Here is an 11,322-nt window from a genome sequence, read left to right as displayed (position 1 = left end):
TGCGGTGCATTGCGAATTTTCACTGAACACTGTTAAAAAAAAATTAAGCCATTACCAGTGGCTGACTGGCTGTGTATGATCTGGATAGTGTGTTCAATTGATAACTCAAAGCAACTCAATTCATACATAGCTGTATTTATTGAAACGACTATTACTGGATACACTGACAAGAAGTGCTAAGGATCTATAAAACTTAAAATAACAAAATAAGGATAATCAGTGCTGTTTACATGGCCTCAGTGGTCCTTTAAACCAATGAAATGAAAACATCCAAACATTTCCCCTTTTGGAAGTAGCTGCCATTATAACAACAATATCATTTCATAAACATAAGAGGACAAACTGATGCCACAAAAAGTGAATAGGCTTTATAAAACTATATAAAAAAATAAAATAAAAAAATTAATTATTCATTTTTTTAAATTAATAATCGATTCTTGGCGTCAACAATCGATGCAGTAGATCGTGAAAATTGACCGAAACTGTTCAACGGCAGATTTAAACTCCCCTTGGAAATGTTGGTTAATTACAATCATAGAAACATGGATAGAAACATTCATAGAAAACAATATTTTGTGATCTGGTCCAACAGGAGCTTTGCCACCTATTGGAGGGGATGAGAACTACAGGCAGTCTTAGCCTTTATGTCAAATATTTTTTTCGATTTGAGAGGTTTTACAGCGGGCCAGTGGCGCAATGGATAACGCGTCTGACTACGGATCAGAAGATTCCAGGTTCGACTCCTGGCTGGCTCGTTACTTTTCCCTACAGACAGATCAAATGGGGCTGAGAACCGTTATGTATCCAAAAGTAAGATATTAACCACACAAGATGATGGTGCGAGAGGCGAGGGTTATCAGTAAAGACTTTTTATTTTTAGGCTACTTTTGACATTCAATACATTTGACATTCCATCAAGCAACATCATAATGCACTTTACTATGGGAACCATTTTATTGTAATTCAAAAAATACACATATCTTGAATCCAAAATCTACCGAAGAAACTCTTTGCTAGTAAGGGTCCCAAATCCTTATTGATATGATTTGATATATACTTGACCATATGAAATGAGACAATATGATGTGGAATGGATGTTTATAAGAGCAAAGTATGTTGAAAGACCATCTAGCTATGTGGTTATGTTAAATACTCCGTGCTATCAAAATAACGTGAAAGCAAGCAGCAGGAGCTATATTGTGATTGGAAGATGTCACACAGGCGGGGGTGGGACACTGTGCCAAGGTTTTCGACTGCGAGGACCGGTCTTGTAATTAAGGATTTTGACTTGCTGGGGTCCATAGAATTATAACATTTCTAAAAGCCCAGTATTTAGTAAAGGCTCCATTTAAACAACCACCTAATTAATTAATTTATTTAGGTGTTCCGTGTTCCGTGCATCCAGTAAAAACGATATGCTACTGTCAATGTTTTCAAAAGGAAAAGTACCCCACCTAGTGGAAAGGGCGCATCATTATCTGCCTGACAGAATCAACAATTGATTGATTCCTGAAGGAATTCGGAACAATTATTTAGAGATGAAAATTAATTGAATATAGACAGTGGTGTTTTTAATATTTATTTCAATAAAATATTTCTCAAGGGAAAACTATGAGCATTATTACAATCATATACGTGTTACATAAACAATGGAAATAAACAAATACCATGCTTATATGGATAGGCCTATAAGTTATAGTAAAATATATAAAGTATGAAGTAATTTTCATTGGGTGAGAACACTCACTAAGATTTGAGGGCAGCAGCCTTTGTACAATATCCATTGAAGAATTTCATCACATTTTTAACATATATATTATATATATAACAACTCGTATTTGGTCAGCTAACCATCAAAAGCATTAGTTAAATAGTTGAATGTATAAAGTTTGAGGTATATTTTCTGTGTGATTACACAGTTGTTTCTCTATGTACAGAGCAGCATTGGAAGGAGTCACAGGGCCAGTCACAGACGGATCCCGTTGCTGTTGCTTCGTCCACCACAGTGGAGCATGGGACCTAGGCATAAAATACATAAAAGATTAATACCCTGAAAGTGTGTCAGCACAACACCTTTTACCTTTTTTAATTGAGAATTAACAGCCTGAATACATTTTTTGCCTTTCTTTAACATTTCTCGTAAGGGTTGACAGAGTTGGGTGTAATTGCTATAGGTATAATTCAGCCTACGTATTGTCTCAACCATTTGACAGACTCTTTAACCTGAACCATAAATAGTACATAAGTGCACATCTCAAGGTTTCGTTACCTCATCGTTTGCGGAAGGCCACAGGGAGCTCCCGGTCAGGAGACAGCAGTCCTGAGTGGATCATATCGAGCGGTTCGTCGTCGGTCGCCACAATCTCATAGTCTCTCACCAGCTGCGAGAAGGACACACGGGCTTAGTGCGATTCACATCTCAAAAATAACCACAAAAGAAAACCCTCTACCAAACGTACACCTTGACCCCCCCGCCCCCCTTACTTGGGATAACAAACAAAAAATGCCGCTACAGTAGACTGAAGCAAGCGGCATATGGTATACTACTGAATATATTTGTTATTATTATTAATTAATTTATCCTTCAAATTGATTTTATTTTCTGCTGGCCTCAGCCGTTGGCCGTGCTAATTGCTCCAGTCCTTACCCAGCTCATCGCCAGGTGTAGCTGGAGCTCCGCCAGCCGCCGGCCCACGCACATCCTCTTGCCGATGCCAAAGGGCACGTAGGCAAAGGGGTTGATGGTGTTGTTCTCCCGGAGCCACCGCTCGGGTTTGAAGGTCTTTCCCTCGTCAAAGTATTCCTCGTTGGACCCCAACGCGTGGCTGTTGATCATTAAGACTGTCTGTACACAGAGAGGAGTAAGAACACGTGAAATAAAGCGTAAGCTTACAGTTCTTTCAGTTGAATATGTTAAGAGTGTCATCCAAGCCGCATCCATTTCATCCGCTTCATGCTGTTCTATTCAGACAGATCCTAATTCACTGAGTTAATTGTTTTTCTACCTCAAAATGTCCGCTCTTCAAAATAGCTTTTTTCACATGCCAATATCTTAGGTCAACTGTAAGGGGAAAAAAAACAATGCACTTACTCCTTTGGGAAGGGCGTAATCGCCCAACACAGTGTCTTTATCCAGGGTCCGGCTGGTGAATGGAACCGAAGGCGATAACCTGAAAGAATTTGCAAAATAATTATAATATAAGCGTTTTGGAATGGATTCTCGAGGGGGCTAGAAAGCATCCACTCAAAGGTAAGCTGTTTGACGTCAGCTGAACATGATCCAATGTTGTTGTTTTTGGTTGAAATATACAGGTATGCAGCTGTCAGAAGTTATGAACATTCCCTGGATGATGTGTGGTGTTGGAGCCCCTTAAATCACAAGTAAACCAACTTGTGACTACACTAGCTGGGGGAAGGGGTTGTGGGAAGGGGAGGGAGTTTGACTGAACGTGATCATTTTGGAGGCCCGGGCGCGCTCCCGGTCATACCATGGGCACCATGGGATGCATGCCTGTATCCCATGGTGCTTGTTTTGTAACCCAAGTCATGTGTGTGAGACCTTTAGCTAATCACCGTGGCACTAGGTCACTTTATGCTGCAGCCATGTATGTGTGTGCGTCAAGCAGTTGTGAATAACTGCCAAAAAGATTACAAACACAATTTTTTTTTTTCATTTCGGTGCTCAGTTTCAGAGTAATAATGCCCTAGGATACATTTTTCAGATACTTACACCGACTACACTTGCACCTTTAAGCCTGCCTTCTCTCAACGCCGGCGGCATCGCTAAAGCCATTTCTCACGCAGTGACAGATCTAAGCGTGACTGACTGCCTCCCCGATAACCTCCCAGTGGGAAGGCCCCCCCGGGGGTTTCGAGGCCCTCGGGGTAGCGGGAGACCCCTGTGTACCGGCGATTGGGTCCTACCTCATGGACTCTTTCAGGCAGGCCTTCAGGTAGGGCATGCTCTTGAGGTGCTCCCCACACGGGTCCTGCCCCGCCGGCACCACCCTTCTGATCTCCTCCAGCAGCTTGCCCTGGGCCCGCGGGTTACGGGAAAGATTGAAAATAGCCCAAAGCATGCTGTTGGCCGTCTGGAAGGGGAGACACACACAAACACACACACATGAGAAACCGAATAAACATATGGCGATGGGAAATAAGGAAGACGAGGTGGGAAGCAGTTAAAGAGGAGAGAGTGTGGGGGGGGGGGGGGGGGGTTAGAGGTAGAGGAGTAGGAAGGCGCTAAAAGTATGAGGGGGGCGGGGGGGAGGAGGAGGAGGACAAGAAAAGAGATGAGGGAGATGTTATTCAGTGAGAGAACTCTATAAGTACATTCCAGTGTGGGTTCCTGAGAGGCCCTTAGGAATTCCTTAAAGGTTCCTGAGTAACATCCAAACAACATGTTCACTCCCCGCCTTTCAAGCACTGTAAACGCGGCACCTGTTTGTTTGCCTTTTTGGAGCCCCCCCACACACACAACCCCAGCCTATATAGGTGAAAGGTTAGCCTTTAAAGGCTTAATCAACGATACATAATCCGTTACAGTAAGCGGTTATAAAAGTAGATCAGATGCTTCATTGTAGGCTGGAGAGAATTGAGCGGAATTGCTAATTATAAAGTTAGCGTAATGTATTATACCATCTGGGCCAGGGGTTCCCAATAAATTTGCCGGGAAACTATGGTAGGCTTTCAGAAATGTTGTGGGATTTAATACATAATCCTGATATCTTTGACTAAGTACTATTTATAAATTTTCTTTATTAATGATTAATTGTTCTGTGTAATGCATATACATATATTTATATATATAAATATATATATATTAGAGCTGTCAAGCGATTAAAATATTTAATCGTGATTAATCGCATTAATGTCATAGTTAACTCTAATTAATCGCGATTAATCGCAAATTATTTTTCTATGCTAAATATCCCTTGATTTTTTTGTCCCATAATTCTTCTCATTTTAATTCTCTTATCAACAAGGTGAAGTGCATCGGCTTGCCTTGTGCAAATGATTTTTTATTGATAACAACATTGGCATATACACTGATCAAAACAAGACGATACAAAAAAAGAGCCTATAGTGCAATTTAACGACTGCTTTGAACAAATGTCATTTGAACATAGCAGTCAGGCTACTGCTTCTTTGTTTTGAGCCAAAGAATTTTTTTTTTTTTTTTTTTATAAAGTAATTGCGTTAATCGCGCGATAAAAATTTTAACGCCGTCAAATTTGGTTTGCGTTAACGCCGTTAATAACGCGTTTAACTGACAGCTCTAATATATATATATATATATATATATATATATATATATATATATATTTATATGATAAATAATGCAATGGCCCTTTTATGAACATTTGTCCATGTTATATATGTTTTTGGCAGTCTGCTGTGTGTGAAAAGTACTGGTAATGTGTGTGCCATTTCAGCCCTCTGACTTTAAGTTTCTGTAACTTGAATTCCTGGTGAATATTGTGTTCACTGTATCATGGTAACTAACCTTAGATCTATCAGTCCTAATACGATATGGCATAACTTTTCGGGGGAGTCTATTGTAAGATATTTGACTGAATATATTCTACTGAAGACCTTCTACTGAAGAAAACTCATTTGTGCAAGTTGAAGTCTTGAGAATGGGGGGTCTGGGGTCTAGGCCATGGTCCTGTCATTTGAACCTGTTGTGGGAGAATGAATATTTAGCAGGTCTGACCGTTTCCACCCCGCCGATCTGTAGCTCAGTGATGGTCGCGTACAGCTCCTTCTTGGATAGACGGCTCTGGCGGAAGATATCACCGATCAAGTCATCTGCCGCCCCCGTTTCACCTCTCTTCAGCTTCTTGTCGATGTACACCTTGGCTGATGACAAGGAACACACATGGTCACATGATGGGTCAAAATGCACAAAGCATTTTGGCTTTTGTGACGAATTGCACACCGATTTTACCTTAACATAGAGATATAGAATTGTTAAAAATAACTCCCACTGCCCTTTTCCTTGAGTTTAAGAATTCGACATTGGCTGTATTTTTATGTGGGCCTACTTTTTTTCGATCCTAAACTAAATAACTAAATGAAAAACTAAAAACAACTAGCTAACTAACAGAATCATTTACAAACTAGCCAAATGTTTGTCTAATTGTACTTAAAGTACTAAACAAACTCAAAATGACCTCAGTATCAGTATTTGTTAAAGCCCTCGACCGATTTTATCTGCTGAACTTGGCCAGTAGAACAACAAGTACACACTGTATGCTCATATGGATGGGGCAACGCAGGCTTCTGTTTGCTTGTGTGTGTGTGTGTGTGTGTGTGTGTGTGTGTGTGTGTGTGTGTGTGTGTGTGTGTGTGTGTGTGTGTGTGTGTGTGTGTGTGTGTGTGTGTGTGTGTGTGTGTGTGTGTGTGTGTGTCTCTATTTGCACATATGTGTGTGGGTATCTGTTTGTCTGATATCAAAATCACTGCTAAGTAAGGAGCACAACAAACTACCATCGTACTCAGAGCACGCGGTTGACCCCCCCCCCCCCCCCCCCCCCCCCCAACCCACAATATAACACTTATTTGCAGCCTTCATCTGCTTAGGTCATTCAGTTTACTACAAGTATGGCTGTCATTTACCCCTAGAGCAGAGGCCTTCTCTCTCCCTCTACCCTCCTAAGCTCTCTCTGTCCTCCCCTTTCTCTTTGTCTCTTTCTCTCCCCGCTTTCACTCATCCCTCTCTCTCTCTGTCCCCTCCCCCCTCTCTCTCTGTCCTCCCCTCTCTCTCTCTCTGTCCCCCCCCCTCTCTCTCTCTGTCCCCTCCCCCCTCTCTCTCTCTCTGTCCCCCCCCCCTCTCTCTCTGCCCCCCCCCTCTCTCTCTGTCCCCCCCCTCTCTCTCTCTCTGTCCCCCCCCTCGCTCGCTCTCTCTCTCTCTGTCCCCTCCCCCCTCTCTCTCTGTCCTCCCCTCTCTCTCTCTCTGTCCCCCCCCTCTCTCTCTCTCTGTCCCCTCCCCCCTCTCTCTCTCTCTGTCCCCCCCCCTCTCTCTCTGCCCCCCCCTCTCTCTCTCTGTCCCCCCCCTCTCTCTCTCTGTCCCCCCCCTCTCTCTCTCTGCCCCCCCCTCTCTCTCTCTCTCTCTGTCCCCCCCCCCTCTCTCTCTCTGCCCCCCACCTCTCTCTCTCTCTCTGTCCCCCCCCCCTCTCTCTCTCTCTCTCTCTTCCCCCCCCTCTCTCTCTCTCTGTCCCCCCCCTCTCTCTCTCTCTCTCTCTCTCTCTCTCTCTCTCTCTCTCTCTCTCTGTCCCCCCCTTCACTCATCCCTCTCTCCCTCTCTTTCTCTCTGTCCCCCCCCTCTCTCTCTTCCCCCCCCCCTCTCTCTCTCTCTCCCCCCCCCCCCTCTCTCTCTCTCTCTCTCCCCATCCTCCATGTGTCCCTGCTGCATATGGTGTCATATTATGAAACAATTTCCATAGTTATACTGTAGAAGATTGTATTTTTTTACGTTGACGTGAGTCGTGTTTTATCTGCAACAGTAGGTTGAATTGTTCAATGTCAGCGATGTGCTCTTGTGTTTTACCTGCTACAGTGGGTTTTATTGATCACTGCAGTAGATGTGTTCTTGTGTTTCACCTGCTGCAGTAGGTTGGATTGTTCAATGTAGTCTGTGTGTTCTTGTTTCTTACCTGTGCTGAAGATGCGGTCCCAGGCGGCCGTGTGGTCTTTCCAAGTCTTGGTGTTCAGGCTCTTGTGAAGCTCCACCGGCGTCACCATCATGGTGCCAAACGTGCTCATCATCTGAGATAATAAAAGAAGAAACGTTATGAATATTGTGTACATGTGATCTGATTTTCACGCAGCCATCATCAGTAGCCGGTCACAACATTCACAATCATTTTGTATCACTGTTATAGGATCTCCATGAATAAGTTAGATGTTAAATATGACCTAATTAACTGTAACCTCAGTTTGAGATATATTTTTTTGTCTTTAGGATGTATATTTATTTTATTTCCGAGTCAAGGGGATTAGTTCCCATTTCTCTTTTCACTGGACGCATGACTCCTGTAAATTGCCTGGAGTTAAAGGGTTCATTCCCCAGTGAAAGGAAAGGTTACCTACCGTTTTAACAGCTGTGATGAAGTTCATGGCCTCTTCGTTAACATTCTCCTGGAGCAGTCCAAACCTCTTGTCGTAGAGCACTAAGCAAATCGCTTAATCCGAGAAGAAACATATACATTTAGCAGGGGTCCTTCAACAGATAGAGCATCATGTGATTTATGTCCAGGGATTAATTTCTTAAGGCCTAAATAATACAACTTAAAATAGGCCTACATCATCTCGCAGTTAAAAATAAATAAATAAGGAGATAGAAATGAGATTTGAATAATAATCATTTCGTTTCATCAAATAGGAAGAATCATAAAAAATACTTACTTTCAAACGACCATTTATTTAACTCGAAGTACAAGTCATTGATTCTTCCGTTCACGTTTGTTTTTCCAATTCTGGCCACAAAATCTGTTAACACCTATTTTGTTTAAAAAAAAAACGACAACAACACAAAAGAACCGTCATTAATAAATTGCAAACATCGAACAACGAACAATGCGATGCAAGATCCAATATAGGCTATGTCATGCAGCATGACATCTACCTGGTTTATCTTGCTGTCGAGTTTCACCACCTCGGTGGGCTTCATCAACTTGTGTTGAAAGGCGCTTCTCACTCTCTGCCAGTCTTTCCCCTCCCTACAAAACAGCACGTTTATAACGTTAATTACTCAACAATCAATGAAAAACTGCTTTAAAGAAGAGTGATCCAGCAGAATAATAATAATATAAGCAGGCTACTTACAGGATAAGGAGTCCATAAGCCTCGTCCCTGAGGTCCCTGTATGCTTTCCAGGGTTTGATCTCCAGTCTCTGGGGGTAGCTTCCCTCCTTCCTGTACAGCGCTTCCAGGAGGCAAGGTGAGCCTATGTGCACCGACTCAAAGGAGCCCAGCTTCATCCGGAAGATTTTGCCGTACTTCTTATGATAATCGACCTGCCAGAAAAAAAAAATAATAATTCTTAAAGTAGCAATTTGTATTGTGGTCGTTGATTGATAATAAAAAAAATAACAATTGGATGATAAAAACACACAGCTTTTGTTGTTTCTGTTAGTAGCCTAATGCATAAAAACGTGTGTGACCGTACCAGTGCCTCGTGTTGTCTGGTGAGACCACCTTTGCGGATCAGCTCAATCAAGCTCCCGAACAGGGGCCAGTTGGTGGGTCCAGGGATCGCATCCATGCTCTGTGCCCGGGACGCCGCGTGAGGGCACGTCGGAACCGCCGCCACATCCTTTTCTTCCAGCACGCACACCGACGATGTCGCTTTCAAGTGCTGCAGTCCCACAGACTTCTTTTTCAGAAACTCCACTATCTGCGGTACTTTCTGTATCTGCGCCCTCATTTTGTATCTATCTGTATGAGAGTCGAGACTCTATAACTCGGCGAAATGCCCTTTAGCTGTTATTAGGCTCAGGCTAGTGTCTTTTTTGTGGTTTCTCGTTTCTTGGAAGTGTCACACCTTAAGACAATATATATATACCCCGAGAGTGTTTATTCCTGCTGTGTGTCTAACCAATCAGGGGTCAGTCCTGCATGGTGTGGCCGTCGAGCCCACTATTCATTGATGGGTCCACGTTAGGAGCACCGCATGACCCCAAATAGACCGAGGAATTGCCCTTGCCCTCTTGCTTTATAAATAAACACATATGCCTCATGGAAGGTGACAAGGTTCGTTTGAACCATGATTCAGAGCGACCACCTGATTGGAAGATCCGAAACTTTGGCAAAGCAAATACTACTGTCACACATCTGCACCATGGGCAAATATTTGAGAGATTAGGTCTATAATGCCCAAATCTGATAATCGGGTGTTAAACATGCTATGCCAAATGTTCTTCTATTTAAGTTAAATCACATCTTACTGCGAGTTAATGTAAACAAATCGTCCGTTACTTTGCTTTGTTTTTGAGTTTCATTAGAAAAATGATGACTCAAATTGTTGGTTCTTGCACCCAAAGATAAAAAGTGCAAAAGTGAGCATGACATAAGAATAAATGTATTAATTGTTCGACGGGGTTTGATTAAATCAGGTTTTACCCAGCTACTGAAACACTCTAGCCTCTTCCTATCCATATCTCTCTCTCTCTCTCTCTCTCTCTCTCTCTCTCTCTCTCTCTCTCTCTCTCTCTCTCTCTCTCTCTCTCTCTCTCTCTCTCTCTCTCTCTCTTTCCTTCTTCCTCACTCTCTCTGACACAAACACATGCTCTTTTTCGCTCTCTCCATAATAACGTTTTTCTAAATAGTTTAAACACGTTTTCTGAAACTAGAGCTCAATTTCTCAAACTTTAAACACAAACCTGAGATGAGTTAATCATTTTGTTAAAACGACACAAATTCTTCTCAAAACTGTTTTTTTTCCACCAAACTAAACAAAGCTATCAAGTGTATATCTCTTAGAGAGCATCAATTAAACACTGGTGTGATCAATTCAAAGCACTTCCATCAAAATACTATTTATATATTTTTTGGCTTTATGAGGCCATGTTATGAGGCCATACTGTACACCTAGTTGATCCTGCAACATTATTCTGGAAATACACCAATGTTACCTATTTTGGTAAATTACTGTACTGTAATTGCACTGATAAGTAAAAATGAAAAATGCTACAGTAAGAAAATGTCTTTCGGGGGATGTAATGATGAAATCAGTGCAAGTAGTACAAAAGTACAAAAAGGTAACAAAGCAAATTATTTTTTTTACAGTAATACAGTAAAATGTTCAGCTGAACTGACTAGATACAAAAAATACCCAATTTATTTAAGAATATAAATGAGGTGAAACAGATCTACATGTAAATCAGTATATTTCCCACCTCCAATCCTGATCAGGCCAAAGGACAATATCTACAACACATTAGAGCTCCCCGAGTCCTCTTTAATGCTGTGACACATGATTGAAGTGTTTTGCCAGTTGAGTTTGAACAGGTGAGAAGTGAGTTAGACTTATTGGTAATTAGTTGTTGCGTTTTGAAGGCCAGTGTGATCCAGGTTAACCAAGTGTGCTAAATGATGAGATTTGTGCTTAGCGTTTAGCAAAAATGTGAAAAAAGTGGTATTGTGCTTAGAGTATAGCAGTCTGTAGTCTTGTAATTGATACATGATCTTCAAGTTTTCAGAATTATGTGCATAGTTCCATTTTTTGTGTGTATACAATCGAGAAAAACTGTAAATATAACATTTGATTGAGTTTCATTATTTGGCAAAAAGAGAAAAACTCTCCACACAACTATACCT

General features: G+C 41.9%; 1 protein-coding gene and 1 non-coding gene across 2 annotated transcripts; one reads left to right on the top strand and one right to left on the bottom strand.

The window, feature by feature from the left end:
* Positions 1-682: 682 nt before the first annotated feature.
* Positions 683-755, top strand: trnar-acg (transfer RNA arginine (anticodon ACG)). Its single transcript has one exon. It is a non-coding gene; the product is annotated as a tRNA-Arg (tRNA).
* An 810-nt stretch (positions 756-1,565) lies between these two features.
* cyp24a1 (cytochrome P450, family 24, subfamily A, polypeptide 1) lies at positions 1,566-9,639 on the bottom strand. Its single transcript, XM_030375591.1, has 12 exons — positions 9,173-9,639; positions 8,830-9,020; positions 8,630-8,723; positions 8,410-8,503; positions 8,095-8,186; positions 7,659-7,770; positions 5,717-5,862; positions 3,925-4,091; positions 3,092-3,170; positions 2,648-2,845; positions 2,270-2,381; positions 1,566-2,019 (listed from the first exon to the last, which is right to left on the bottom strand). Exons 1-11 carry the CDS (start codon positions 9,428-9,430, stop codon positions 2,271-2,273), a joined length of 1,542 nt encoding a protein of 513 aa, XP_030231451.1. The 5' UTR covers positions 9,431-9,639; the 3' UTR covers positions 1,566-2,019; position 2,270.
* Between the last annotated feature and the right edge of the window lie 1,683 nt (positions 9,640-11,322).

Source organism: Gadus morhua, chromosome 13 (assembly GCF_902167405.1).
Source record: "Gadus morhua chromosome 13, gadMor3.0, whole genome shotgun sequence".
Taxonomy (NCBI): domain Eukaryota; kingdom Metazoa; phylum Chordata; class Actinopteri; order Gadiformes; family Gadidae; genus Gadus; species Gadus morhua.
This window is presented reverse-complemented; position numbering and strand designations above follow the sequence as displayed.

What these genes read in the sequence shown, in the direction of transcription:
- cyp24a1 (XM_030375591.1), bottom strand. Translation starts at nt 9,430, where the DNA reads ATGAGGGCGCAGATACAGAAAGTACCGCAGATAGTGGAGTTTCTGAAA. An exon ending in TCATCACAGCTGTTAAAACG is followed by an intron (nt 7,771 to 8,094) that starts GTAGGTAACCTT and finishes TTATTATCTCAG; the next exon opens with ATGATGAGCACGTTTGGCAC. An exon ending in ATTACGCCCTTCCCAAAGGA is followed by an intron (nt 2,846 to 3,091) that starts GTAAGTGCATTG and finishes CTCTGTGTACAG; the next exon opens with ACAGTCTTAATGATCAACAG.